The sequence below is a fragment of the Cheilinus undulatus genome, linkage group 24 (genome assembly GCF_018320785.1).
Source record: "Cheilinus undulatus linkage group 24, ASM1832078v1, whole genome shotgun sequence".
NCBI lineage: Eukaryota > Metazoa > Chordata > Actinopteri > Labriformes > Labridae > Cheilinus > Cheilinus undulatus.
Genome location: NC_054888.1, coordinates 22,247,921 through 22,262,798, shown reverse-complemented (window position 1 = coordinate 22,262,798; position 14,878 = coordinate 22,247,921). Strand labels below are relative to the sequence as shown.

Genomic DNA, 14,878 nt, shown 5'->3' with positions numbered 1-14,878 from the left:
TAGGAGTTTCCTCTCGTCAGAAAGTTGTTGGAGTGTCTTTTTGTCCCTTCCTACGAGTTCCAGAGATCACTGTTTTGTTCCACAGAACCCGTGGTGAGTCTAAATATCCAAGACTTAATCCTTCTGTGTGTTTTAAAGAGGGGGAAATGCTAAAGTTAGCGGCGGCTAGCAGCTTGCTATCTTCCAGTTGAACGTTGGTCGGATCGTCTTTGATGTGCTGTGGCTGATGTGTGGCGGGCGGTGTGAGGCTCATTGTTGGAGCTGCAGACTGCTACAGGCTGTGGTTTTGGCAGTGGACTCAGCATTGCTCTGTTGTCTGATGGTGTAGCATGCTAAGTAGCGCTAACCACTTTAAGATGTGTTTGTTTACATGAAGTTATGAGCAAGAGTAATGGCAGTGTGGAGAAAACATGATTTAAGTGACTGTAGTGCATTATACCTTCACTGTAAAATATATAAAGGTAAATTTTCCTTCCTATCAGATCCACAAATTCTGACTGTGACTTTTGTCTCATTTTTTCTTATGTTAAATTCACACCAGTGTCTACTCACCAGCTTTTTAACCATGTGTAACTCAGAAAGGTATATAAACCATTTATTTTTTCCTCTTTTAGGAGCTTTTTTTTAGTTTTAAAGTTATTTGTGCTTTGCTTGTGCATAAAACGGCTCTGCTGTTTTTGTACAGCAGCAACCAGTGAGGATTAAACAGGGTTACTCTCACTCCTCAAGCAGCTCCCTTAAGGATCTGTGAAGTTAGAGTTTCCATCTGTAAAGGTTGCAGGTTATTGTGAAGAGGCCTTTTTTCTTTGCAGTGATTAGTTGATTATTTTCCAGGTAGACTTAATGTTATTTTCAGATTTGAACTGCTCACTGTAAAATCTATTTTTGGCTGCTCTGAGGAGATGAATATATTTATTATCAGATTTGTATATAGCTGAGTTTAAAGGAGTTGGAGACTAAATCTATTTTTTGTTTAGTTTATTTTTAATTCTGCTGGAATTTTTCAAACCTGCAGATAACTGTGGAAATTTTTTTTTGTTTTTGTTTAGCTTAACAAGTAATTAGAGGAAAACATTTTTAGAAAGTAAAGTTTCCATAAATGTGAGATTAGCTGAGTTTGTTTTGTTCTCTGTGTAAACTTTTTCAAAATAAACTTTAGTTGGTGTTTTAATGCTAGGCTTCAGTTATTGTTAAAATATCAATAATTATTATGAATATTAATATAAATAACCAAAATTATTTCAGATAAATAATTTAAATGTTATTGAATAAATATTTGGTTTTAAATAAATAGGTGTGAGATTTGAGCTCTGACCTTCTCATCAGCAAAATATTCCAAAGTTAATGAACAATAACCACAGATGTCTCTGAAAATCTATAAAAGAATTTATTATTAAACCAAGCAGCAGAAATTGTAATAAATGATTCTTTAACAAATGACTTATAAAAATAAACAACAACAAAAAAGTATTTACAAAGCAAAGTGTGATAAATGTGTGTGTGAGAGAGTAAGAGAGAGAGAAAAGAGAGGGAGAGAAGGTAGCTGAGGTTCTCAAAATGGCCGACCAGAACAAAGAAGACAATATGGCCATAACACATCTGGCTCCACATGTGGTTTCACATGTGACTTTAAAGATGGTGGACTGAGAAAAAAGAAAAGCTCAGACTAAGGAGTCTACAAACTTAGAGACCCAGCGGCTGGACTTTGATTTTAACAGCAGTCACACTGGCTTTTGTGACAGTCAAGGCACAAAATATCATCTTTAAATGTGGTCTGACTAATGGCACTCCCTTGCAGGCTATGATTGGAGATATTAGATGGAGGAAACACAAGTGAGGTTATGAATCTGTGGTTGGATTTATCTCTTAGAGTCTGGTATGAAATAATAACTAAGAATGGCCTGAAAGCTCAAAGATTACTACAGTGGATTGCATAGGATTCAGACTTTCATCCTGGGAGGATAGATAACGGATTTAAAACTTGGGAAAGGGGACCTAGCACATACTGAGAGCTGCTGAAGAGAAAAAAATCTAAAGTTTCCAAGAATGAAAGGAACAATATGGTCTAAATAACAAGGACTTTTACAGATATTTGCAACTGAGACATTATTTAGATAAAAACATAAGGAGGGATGTTCTAGAAGTATCAGAGAGATGGATTGTAAAAGTTTTTATCTCAGTATTTAAATCAGAGCTTGGTAGGAAATGAATTTCAAAACTATACCAGTGTCTAGAAGACTTAAGAAATAATAGCCTTTATATTAAGGAGAAGTGGTGTAGAGAGGCAAATATTTCTTTAAGTGAGGATGAATGGGAAAAGATTGTTGAGCAGCAGTGGAAAACAACCTGCTCCCTCTCCTGGAGAGTGCACGGTTGGAAAAATATGACACGCTTTTTCATAACGCCAGCACAGAAAAAATCCAGAGATATGAGATGTTGGAGAAAGTATGAGAATAATGCCAATCATTTTCATGTTTTTTTGGGGCTGCCCCTTAATTAGGCCGTTTTTGTTTGAACTACAGCAATCTCTGGAAACGGTATTAAAGGGGACATATTATGAAAAAATCACTTTTTCAGGCTTTTCTAACAAAATTATGTGCCCCTGGTCTGTCCACAATCCCTCAAGTACCAGAAAAATCCATTCCCTCCTCTCCTCTCTTTCTCCACCTTTCAGAAAATGTGTGCTGAAATGAGCCGTTCTAAGATTTTCCCCTCATGATGTCATGTGGAGAGTTAGTCCCGCCGACAGGTTCAGTTGGCCCTCCCTGATTGGAACAAAGTTCTACTCTCCTCTCCGGATCAGGTAAGCCACATCCATTTCCTTAGAACGGCTTGGTCAGACAGCTCAGTAGTAAAGCTACAGAGACAGAAACAGCTCGTTCTGAGCAGGGCTGAAACAGAGGGGTTTTTAAACATACAAAAATCCAATACTGGAGTGTTTTTTCAGCAACGGACTTCACAAGCATGTTTTGGGGACCTCTGAGACCAACATAAAGTTGTCTTAAAGGGTAAAATATGTGACCTTTAAGGATGAAAATCCTACTTTTATTTGAAGTATTTTATTTGGGAAAAATAAACACTGAGCTAAAGGGTACTGCAAGCAAATACATGTGGAAACTTTTTCAGTGCAGGAGGTGGTGTTTATATCCATATTCAGAGCAACAAGCCGAAGATGGCGGAGGCCTTTTTCTGCTGTTTTCTGGAGCAGCATTTAGTCAGGATGAGTCTGTCTGTGTGGTTGAAGACATTTCTCCTTCTTTTCTTCAATTATTTCACTAATATCTCTCTGACACTGAAGGCTCCTCTCTGACCCCGCTCTTTGGCCCATTTTTACCTACAGGGTTCAACATGGGACAAAAAACAATGATGGCTCAATTGTATGCTGCATCCAAACATTATTGAAGCGTTATTTTTCTTGGAGAAAGCCGCTGTGTTTGGCACTATTTTACAGTGTGAGCTTCGGCTACAGGCTACGTGCTCTTTCACCTCAGAGTATCTGATCAGCCGTTTGTGTCTGTGGGCTTCATTAGACCAAACAAGAAGTATCTGAGCTAAAACAAGTCTCAGTGTTTCCCCTATATGCATCCAGCAGCGGCGCACCGCCACTACAGCTCCATCCTAGGGGAAACACTGAGACTAAAATGAGCCATTTTGGACTTGATCACATAAAAATGAGTGCTGAGCAGTTAAACAGTGGTATATACACCAATACAAGTTCAACTAGAAAAGAAGAATTACTGACAAGTTTTAATCAATAAATCAGATTAATCAGAGATGATAAATTATCTAGTGTGTAGTCTGACTAAGCTTTGGATTCAGACAGCAGAGTCTGAGCTACAGAGAACACAGAAACACTGAGGAATCTGGATCTGACCCAAACCCAAACCCAAACCCAGGATAGAGCGGTTCAGTGAATGTGGTGTTGAAGGTGTGGAGGTGGATCAGTCTGTTAGATAAGACTCTGTAGAAGGACAGGGAGCCAGCAGAATGGTCCAGATACACAGCTACTCTACCAGAGGATGAAGAGGAGGAGGAGGAGATGAATGTTTCTCTGTTCTTGTGACGGACAGAGTAACTTTTATGAGAGCAGATCAGACTCCAGGACTGATCATTCCATCCAAACTCACATTCAAAACTGGTTCCTCTCTGTCTGATTCCTCTGTAACTCACTGACACATTAAGCTGTCTGTTCCACTCGACCTCCCAGTAACAGCGACCAGTCAGACCAGTCCGACACAGCAGCTGCTGACAGTCAAATCTGTCTGGATGATCAGGATATCGCTGAATATTCCTCACACGTGTCACCATCCTGTTGTTGTCAGACAGTTTGAGGTTTCTGCCCACTGTGTTTGTGTCCACTTCCAGCTCACAGGCGTCTGATGGAGAGAACGAGACACAACACAGCTCACGGTTATCATCTCATCATTCCTAAACAAGGTTACTGACAGAGTCAAACTAACATTTCATGTTCAGCCCTGAATCCTGTTCATCAGCCCTGAAATTCTACTTCCTGTTTCTATTTGAATGTGAACAGACCACAGTGAGCTGCAGCTCCACAATCACAGACGGACACCAAACAGTTCAAAGTTCAGACATTTCTATGGCTTTGACTTTAGATTCATGTGTTTCATTTCCCCTCTTGTGTCCACTGTGTGGCGCTATATTCCATCTACCAATACTCAACAGCACACATGATGGTGCTGTATGTGGATAATGATCAACAGGATGAGATAGAAGCGTCTGAAATGAGATTCCTCAGGAGGAAGTCTGGGCTCAGCCTTAGAGAGGGGGAGGTCAGAGTAGAGCAACTTAACACACCTCAGCAGGATAGAGATGAAATGTGAAACTTGGAGCACAGTTAAAAGAAGTAAACATGGAGAGACTTAAAAAATCAGTTTATTTCTGTGTTCCTCTGCTCAGACATAGAGTATGCCATCAAAGGCTTTTTAAGGGGAGAAGGGAGCTTATAACACTTGAATTTTGATTTAAATAATTATCTCTTTTTAATTTTGTAATACCGTGATATAATACTGTTCCTGTCAAAGGCAAGAAAAATACGGTGATATGAATTTTAGACCATATTGCCCAGGCCTAGTCCAAACGTTAGACTAGAATGGACTAAGATTGTGCAGACGTCTCTTGACGTAAAGCGTGCCATAATGGTCAGAAATCCTGCAGAACATGCAAAAACATGCAGGGCTCTACAGTGCAGCCTTTTAACATCTGGAGGATCAGCTATGGTCCTTAAACTACTACATCTTGATATTAAAAATATTCTTATCAAAATAAATGATATCTTAAATGGCACAGTTCATATTTACTAGTTTGAGGACAGGGATTGTTCTCCGCTGTCACTGTGTAAAAAATGACATGAGGAGTAAACGCTGTGCTGCTGTGTTCATCTTTTCTCTCCATACCATCAAAAATGTAGAACCTCAAAGACTGTTCTTTGGATCAATTATTAGTAGTGAAAGGGTGCTTTAGAAATTGAATGCTATTAATGAGATCGTCTTTCATGATTTTATATGAACAATAATAAAGACAGGAAATGAAAATGACAGATTGTAAAACAGTATGATGGAGTTTTTAAGACCCTGTTGGTCAAAATGACAGTAAAAAAGTCTAATCCAACCTGTGAGGGACTGAGCCATAGTGTTTCCCTCTCCTCAGAACTCTAAAACTGTTTCTGTTTGATGAATGTCAGTGATTGTGAACATGGACGTTCATGCTCTCAGACCCAAAGACTGAGATGGATTCAGACACAGCCTCAATCATTGTTGTTCACATGCTTTCCTGATTCATGAGTCAAATTCATCATTGTGTTGTCACAAATCAAACATTCAGACACTCACACTTCTTTAGACCTGGTTTCAGTCTGTGCTGTCCACCATGGTCCAGCCTGGAGGAAGAAACAGAGCCAGTTTAGACATCAGGGATGGGTCAGGAGAGATTCAGACACTTTCATTCTTCATGTGACTTTATTTTCCTTTAGTTTTTCACTGCTGCCTGGTTGTTATACAGGACTATCACCAGATGGTGGCAGTAGCACATCTGAGAGCTGTTTGATAACCGTCATTAAATCACCAAAGAAGAAGAGGGCTCATTTGAGTTTTAGTCAAATTACTGCCACTGACCTTCTAACAGTGATTTTCCTCTAAATTCCTATCCCTCTCTTATACATATACTAAGCCTGTACTCAAAAATCAATATGGCCGTATATCGACACGTGCTCCTTGGCTATACATTTATCAACACAGATGTTTCCTACTGTTTCCACTATCCTATCAAAATAAAGGCATAAAGCCCTGTAGAGCTGAAGTGCTGAGAGCCAACTTTAGTAGCTAGTACCAGTCTGTCTCTCTGAGTCTTTCTGTCTGTACCTCAGTGTCTTCAGTCTGCAGTGTGGATCCTCCTTTAGAGCAGACAGTAGTTTCTCTCCTGGTTCTCCTGGATGATTTTAGCTCAGGTCCAGCTTTGTCAGACAGGACGAGCTCAGAGCTGAGGCCAGAGAAGAACAGCCTTCCTCTGAGACCAAACAGCCAGACAGACTACAAACACAGAGAGAAACAGAGACGATGAAAAATGTTCAGTTTTACGTCTGGAACTGAGGCGTTACGTTCCCAAAATCCAGGCCTGCTCATGGTACCTAGAGTCTTCAACACCCCATCCTAAGATAAGACCAACTTTATCGTTCCACAGAGTGAGACATTTGTCTTTGGCTCTTCACCCATGCTGCAGACAGAAGACAACAGTCAACAACATACAGATTATACATGAAAAACACTTCAACATAGACAGTGAGCCTTATTTGCTGCTATTTTAGAGCTTTAGAGACACAGGAATAAATGAGTATTTAAACCTGTTCAGTCCACAGTGGGGAGCCCTGAACCTCTTACCAGAGGGCAGCAGTTCATCCTGTGAGATGTCTGGTAGACGGGGCACCAGGCCTCTGCAAGTTCTTCTCTGCAGGATTTCAATAAACAGCCAGAGATGCCGTCTGGTCCTGGTGCCTTACCAGGACAGATGAGTGAAAAAAGTCTCTCCACAACATGCTGGTCAACAGTCACTAGAGAGTTTGGTGCAGGTAAAATGTCCAGGGCTTCTTTTTGTTCTTTTGAGAAGTCTCTAGTTTCAAACCTGCAGCAACAATCCTTTAACTCATTTGCCCTTTCTCCCTCATTGAACACATTAATACTGCTCTTAGCAGGGGGCATGTTCCTCATCTTTTTCATTGAGTCTCATAGGTTTTCGGAGTTCCTACACCTTTCTGATTGGGACATTTTGATGCAGTTGTCATTGTTGTCTCACTAACCTGAGAGAGTCCAGTCTGCAGTATGGACTCTCCAGTCCAGAAGACAACAGCCTCATTCCTGAATCCTGCAGGTCGTTGTTACTCAGGTCCAGATCTCTGAGACTGGAGGACTGGGAGCTGAGAACTGAGGACAGAGCTCCACAGCTTCTCTCTGAGAGGTGACATACACTCAGCCTGTAAAAGACTTTAGTTAGTCAATAAAAAACTCAAAAAACATGATATTTTAGTTGGCAAAATTAATAAAGGTTGTGACATCCTGACCTGAGAGATTTCAACGTAGACTGTGGATCCATAAGTCCACCACAAAGTTGCTCAACTCCTGAATCCTGCAGGCGGTTGTTACTCAGGTCCAGATCTCTGAGACTGGAGGACTGGGAGCTGAGGACTGAGGACAGAGCTCCACAGCTTCTCTCTGAGAGGTGACAGACACTCAGTCTGTAAAAGACTTTAGTTAGTCAATGAAATAATAAAAGTCACAAAATCAAGAACAGGCTGGAAAGGAACCTTTTTTAAAGTGGTGGAATCCTTACCTGAGAGTTTCCAGTGTAGACTGTGGATCCATAAGTCCACCACAAAGTTGTTCAACTCCTGAATCCTGCAGGTCGTTGTTACTCAGGTCCAGCTCTCTCAGTCTGGAGGAGCTGAGGACTGAGGACAGAGCTCCACAGCTTCTCTCTGAGAGTTCACAGCCACTCAGTCTGAAACAGAATCAGAGGTAGATATACATTTATTTTTCCAAGTACTCCTCCAGTACATGCAGAAGCATACCTCTTCACCCAAACCCGCTCCCCTGACCATATAACACCTGTGCTGAAAAATCTCCTCTGGCTCCCTGATGATGTTGTATTTGTTTGTTTGTTTGTGTTGGCTTTACCTGCTTTTAATGCTGCTCTTCAAGAGTTTAAATCTTTTCCTGCTTTGTACAGTGTCTGAGTTTTTATGAAATAAAGCACTTTCTAAATAAAATGTATTATTAATATAAATATCTCACTACTATAATTGAAGATCTTTCTGTCTGTATGCCTAGACTTGCAAATCTCCCTGTTGCTCCAATTCTCATTCTTTCCTCTCAGAGGACTTCTTGGGTATACTGGTTTGAACCTGGAACATGACAACATCATAAAAATGGATAGATTTTGTATAAAACTCCAAAATTGCATTTTTTACGCTTCATGTTGGCCCCCTCAGGCCCCCATCCACCGATACAGCTGCCTTGCTGACGTCCAGTGAGCATCTTGTGTCACTTCCTCAAGGTGTGGCTGCTCTTTACACATCTGAAGAAGACGCTGCATTTTCCTAAATGTTGATGGCACTACTGTTAATCTTTTTTACTCTTTCTACTTCTCATCACTGCTGTTTCATAGCTGTTGTGTGTTTACATACATAAACTTAACAACAAGCACACTCGTGGTTTAGCTGCTTTTCTCTTAGCTTCCCTGTCCTCTTCTAGCACAACTTAGCCTAGCTTTGCCTCGGCTTCTGTGTTTGCATCTGACTGCTCAGTGCGCTAAAATTACATATCAATTCAAAGACAAAAACAACCACAAACCTTTCAGATGAACACAAATGAGCCTGTATACATCTTCAAGCAACAATACTTTTTGACCTGTACAATAAAACCTGTGCTAAACCTTACAGCTACATAGTTCTGTCTACAAGAGAAGACGTGATTTGAATATGGCCCAAACAAACGTGTAACACCTTTGTTACTGTTTTCCAGTCCATACAGGTCTGTGTGTATTGATAGCATGGCTGCAAGATGTGTAAAGGGCGCAAGACTGCTGACTACACATGATCTGAAGTATACAATATGTAAGGCTGTGTGCAGCTTTACATGACATAAGATCATTTCATTTATTTTATTTGTGCAAAATGTGTATATGAGGTGAGGGAGCCTTCTCACAGTATGTGAGTTACAATGATAATATTCATTACATCAACATCTGACTACAGCACATAGAATACATCACTAATAATAGGTTAGCAACAGTAATAGGGTAGTTGGTAAAAATACGCATATGACACGCAGCATTTTACCACAGTAGTTTACATTACAGTTAGTTTGATCTATTAGTTCAAATGTGCATGTGAGGTGAGGCTTTTCACCAGAGTAATTTCAGTAAGGCTGCAGTAATAGATTGTTAGAGTACTCTATAGGTTCTTCTGGCGATTAATTGATTAATTAATTGATTTATTCTTACAAGAAATATAGCATTTTTCAAACAATCATTTTTGCTTTTTCAAGAGCTGTAGTACAAGACAAATAAGAAAAGAAGCTGGGTCCCTTAAATGAACTACTCCTATATTAAAAATGGACTAAAAACAGACTGTCTAAAGAAAATATATTTTACAAAGTGCAGTCAAGTTCTGATGGCAATTTACATTTCTTTAAGTTACAAGGACAGGAAGTTAAGTAATTAAATTAGATTACGTCATATTTGGAGTTTTAGGGATCCTCTCCCTGGAAATTTTTGATGCTTAAACCTTATTTCTTCTATTGTAGTTCATTTCTGGTGTCCAATTCATCATTAAAGGGACACTTAATCATTTTAACATCCTCTACTACATGCATGAATGTAATATTTCACATTATAGCAAGAATAGATTTCCATCATTCACACAGCGGTCTGATGATGTCTGAAAGGTGAACCTTTAGATTACAGGAATATGGTCTAATTTTTCAAAGGGTGTTCACTTTTAGTTTTTGCACACTTTTGTTTGTGAATTCATCCACTGTAAAAATCTGACCTTTAAGACCATCCACTGACATGGAGACTCTGTCACTGTCTGTGGCAATAGTTTATTTCTATCTTTTTGGTGTCATTAACAGTATAGGCTTATGAAATTCCCTGAAGTCTGCAGACACAAACTGAGCGCTGTCTCACACCAGTGAGTCATGCAGGCAGCGAGTAAACTCAGAGATCTGCGTAGGTTCACCGGTGCAGGCATAGTGCCATATTTACCATGAAGCCACGGGCACTTGCTGCGTAACACAGGACGCATGCCACCACTGCATCAACTTGTCTTTGTGATTTTCACGCCTCAAATCATGCATGTTACGTTATAGTAACAGTGAAAACAAGTGCATTGTACCACATATAGACGTCCGTGCAAAACACAGCACCCTGTCCAACTCACGGCATGATGTCCAAGATTACAGTTTGGACGTATGGATACAGGACTGATTTGCGCAAAGCCTTAAGGCGGATAATTTTCCTCAAGGGATTTTTTTAATCGAAACGCCTGAATAATTTGAAGAATTGTTTCAACCCTAAATTTCAGTTACACTTAGTATATTATTTCGTGCAAATGTGCATGTGAGATGACTGAGGTGTATTCCTGAGACTACAAAAGTCAGCAGCATAGTGTCCTAGGGCCAGAGCGGGCTTACACTCAGAATCAGCTTTATTGGCCAAGAATGCTTACCAGCGATGTTGACTCTGGTTAGCTTTCCTCTCCATGTACAGGAATGACACATTACATACCTCAACACATACATTTTCTACATATCATAATTACAATTTAAATATGTACAAGCTTTTGTTGACATTATTTCTAGTTTCTGTTATCAGTGCAGTTGTGAGTTCACCTACAGAGCTTTGTTGGAGGCTTTGACCACTGGCAGCAGCCTCAGGAGAGCCTCCTCTGAAGCAGAGTATTTCTTCAGGTCAAACACGTCCAGATCTTCTTCTGATGACAGTAAGATGAAGACCAGAGCTGACCAGTCAGCAGGAGACAGTCTATCTGTGGAGAGACATCCTGATCTTTGGTACCGTTGGATCTGCTCCACTAGAGAACGATCATTAAGTTCATTCAGACAGTGGAACAGATTGATGCTCTTGTCTGCAGACAGATCCTCATCGATTTTTGTCTTGATGTACTCGACTGTTTCCTGTCTGGTCTCTGAGTCACTTCCTGTTTGTGTCAGCAGACCTTGTAGGAGATTCTGATTGGTGGTCAGTGACAGACCCAGGAGGAAACGGAGGAACAAGTCCAGGTGTCCATTTGGGCTCAGTAAGGCCTGGTCCACAGCACTCTGGTAGAGCTGTGTCATTGGAGATCTGGATGGAGTTGGTATATTTGCCATCAGATTGACCCAAGAGTTGTTGAAGTTCATGTGTCCATTTGGGATCAGTGAGGCCTGGTCCACAGGACTCTGATGGTGATATCTTGCTTCAGGCTTGGTTCTTAAGATTTTAGAGATCCTGGATGGTGTTTTTTTGTCTTCCATCAGATTGACTCCAGAGCAGCCAGAAACTCCTGAACAGTCAGATGGATGAAGCAGAACACCTTGTCCTGGTACAGTCCTCTCTCCTCTCTAAAGACCTGTGTGAACACTCCTGAGTTCACCGAGGCTTCTCTGATATCGATGCCACCCTCCATCAGGTCTGCTTCATAGAAGATCAGGTTTCCTTTCTGCAGCTGCTCAAAAGCCAGTTTTCCCAGAGACTCGATCATCTTCCTGCTCTCTGGACTCCAGTGTGGATCAGTCTCAGCTCCTCCATCATTGATGCTCTTCTGTTTGGTCTGAACCACCAGGAAGTAGATGAACATCTCAGTCAGGGTCTTGGGCAGCTCTCCTCCCTCTCTGGTCTTCAGCAGATCCTCCAGAACTGTAGCAGTGATCCAGCAGAAGACCGGGATGTGGCACATGATGTGGAGGCTTCGGGATGTCTTGATGTGGGAGATGATTGTGCTGGCCTGCTCCTCATCTCTGAATCTCTTCCTGAGGTACTCCTCCTTCTGAGGGTCAGTGAACCCTCTGACCTCTGTCACCATGTCAACACACCCAGGAGGGATCTGATTGGCTGCTGCAGGTCGTGTGGTTATCCAGAGACGAGTAGATGGAAGTAGGTTCCCCCTGATGAGGTTTGTCAGCAGCACATCCACTGAGGTGGACTTTGTGACATCAGTTAGGATTTTAGTTTTGATGAAGTCTAGAGGAAGTCGACACTCGTCCAGACCGTCAAAGATGAACACGACCTTGAACCCTTCCAAACTGCAGAGTCCTGCTTCTTTGGTTTCAGTAAAGAAGTAATGAATGAGCTCCACCAAGCTGAACTTCTTCTCTCTCAGCACATTCAGCTCTCTGAAAGTGAATGGAAATATGAACTGGATGTCCTGGTTGGCTTTGCCTTCAGCCCAGTCCAGAGTGAACTTCTGTGTTAAGACTGTTTTCCCAATGCCAGCCACGCCCTTGGTCATCACTGTTCTGATTGGTTCATCTCTTCCAGGTGGAGCTTTAAAGATGTCTTCTTGTCTGATGGTTGTTTCTGGTCTGTGTGCTTTCCTGGATGTTGTTTCGATCTGTCTGACCTCGTGTTCATTGTTGACCTCTCCAGTCCCTCCCTCGGTGATGTAGAGCTCTGTGTAGATCTGATTCAGAAGGGTTGGGTTTCCTGCTTTAGCGATCCCCTCAAACACACACTGGAACTTCTTCTTCAGGTTAGACTTGAGTTTATGTTGGCAAACTGGATCAAGAGTTCCTGAAAGAACAAACAAGAAATGATGTGAATGAGCTGATCCTGCAAAAAGTTGTAATCTAAAAGAGAGGCTGTGCAGTTCTTCTTCCACCATCAGTTTCATCCAAAAATCTCATCAGATGTTCAGTGGGTATATGCAGAATATTAAAGCAGAGTTTGAAAATGTAAACCTCCACTTCATCTTTCCATCATCTTAAATCTCTGTTTCCTTTTTACTTTTAAAAACTTACTGTTCCACAGACGGTCAGCCAGCTCGTTCTGCTTCATTCTCCTCAGGAAGTTCTCTGTGATCTTCAGAAATGCCTCTCTGTTGCTCCTCTGCTCTTCATATCCACCAACCAACACGTCCTCATCCTCACTGAGACATCCTGGGTTATCCTGACTCAGAGCCTTCTGAAATCTCTTCAGTTCCTTCTTCACAAACATGATAATTTTCTCCCCCAGCAGCTGGAACACAAAGAGAATGAGGACAGCCTGTGTTTGATCAGACAGACTGCAAAACAGTTTACCATGATATCTAGATAGATGTGCTCCACTGTAAATGATGATGTACACACCATAAATATGGAGTCCAGGTCTGTTTGATGCTGCTTGGACTGATCATTGAAGAACTCGGATGTTTCCAGCTGACCTCTGTAGAAAAATATCAGGTTTAAGGACATTTAATGACAGAGTCTGAGAGGTCAACAACATGGCCCAGTGTAAATGTAGGAAGGTTAATTACTGGCTAATCATTGGCTAAAGGTGGTTTTCAAATGATGACAGTCTGCTGTGGTGGCCCCTCTTCTCAAAGATCGAGATCCTTCTGTAGTTGTCAACCTCAGGCTACTTTACAGAACTACAACTACCCCTGGACGAACTTGGAGGTGCCAACCCTCATACTGACCATGTCACACTTGACTGTAATCCGCCCTAAAACATGCTGGAGGTCCCTGGCTGAGAACACCTACAGAACCACACCATCTGCAACAAGTGGAGATGATTCTCAGACCCAGTCGAGAATTTGTCCAACTTTGCTTTAAGAAAAATGGATCCATCACCCTGATCTGTAGGGATGAGTACTGACATCTAGTACCAACATGGCACCAGTTCCTAAATGTCTGGAACCAGGTAAATCAAAACACAGGTTTTGGTGCTTCATGTTTGTACTCCACTGTCCCAGTGCAATCCTCTGCCAGTCCAGATGAAAGGCACAAAATACCTTATGGAATTAACATACAGGGTTTTCCTGGCTCAATCTGAGGCAGAGGTGGTACCATTCTGATCACATTCACTTTGACTTTTCTGGGGGGTTCTGGGGTCGTGTTCCCCTGGAAGCAGTTCAGTCTGGACTCTGTTTGAAATTTCTCTGGCAGCTGAACTAAACTCTGTCCAGGGATTTTTTTCTCTCTGTATCAGAACTGTGCAGGTAGTTTACAAAAGAGGAAAACTATCCTTTTTGTGGTCCTGGAACTTTTTTATTTTGCAGAAGTATTAAGAGGTTTTGTGTGTGACTGATGGTGAATTCATTTTTACTTTTTTCACTTTTGTACTTACAGTAGAGCTGGGTACTGCCACTGATTGCCTTAATTTGATTCCAATTCACAAGGTCCCGATTTGATAGAATGCAATTCATGTAGAGATATTTTAGTTGTTAAACCTTTTTTGCTTCAACCTTTAAGAGATTTTTCAGAGAACTACAGTTGTAAATACTACAAAGAATGTTCCAACCAGGCTCATTTTTAAAAATATCAGGGTTTGCATTAAAAATTACCTAAGCTAATATTATTGACTTGACTATTTACCTCCATGTGGCATAGCTTACATATGACCTGTCTTTTATCCAGCTTGCCGCTGTCTTTGTAGTTTTTAAATCCAAAATGCAGCCTTATATCTTCTTTTAACTTTATGCCTTCAGTGAAGCAGAGCTGCCAGGTTCCTCCATGTTTGTTTCAAGGCAGACATAAGTCACTTATTGTTAAAAGAATAAAGCTAAAAGGAAAATTTGAAAGTAGGTACACTATTGTTGCTTAGTTTAAGTAAGTCTATGATGTATAATTACACTTAAGCTTATAATGTTTACAATGTGGTAGTAATCGTCACT

At 41.0% G+C, this 14,878-nt stretch overlaps 1 protein-coding gene across 1 annotated transcript; it reads right to left on the bottom strand.

Moving 5' to 3' along the window:
- Window positions 1–3,834: 3,834 nt before the first annotated feature.
- Window positions 3,835–14,585, bottom strand: LOC121505978 (NLR family CARD domain-containing protein 3-like). The gene is given in 11 exon segments (XM_041781437.1): window positions 3,835–4,376; window positions 5,853–5,899; window positions 6,381–6,548; window positions 7,313–7,486; window positions 7,843–8,010; window positions 10,906–11,453; window positions 11,561–12,837; window positions 13,026–13,242; window positions 13,353–13,428; window positions 13,644–13,741; window positions 14,580–14,585. Coding segments are annotated over 11 exon segments (3,321 nt in total).
- Between the last annotated feature and the right edge of the window lie 293 nt (window positions 14,586–14,878).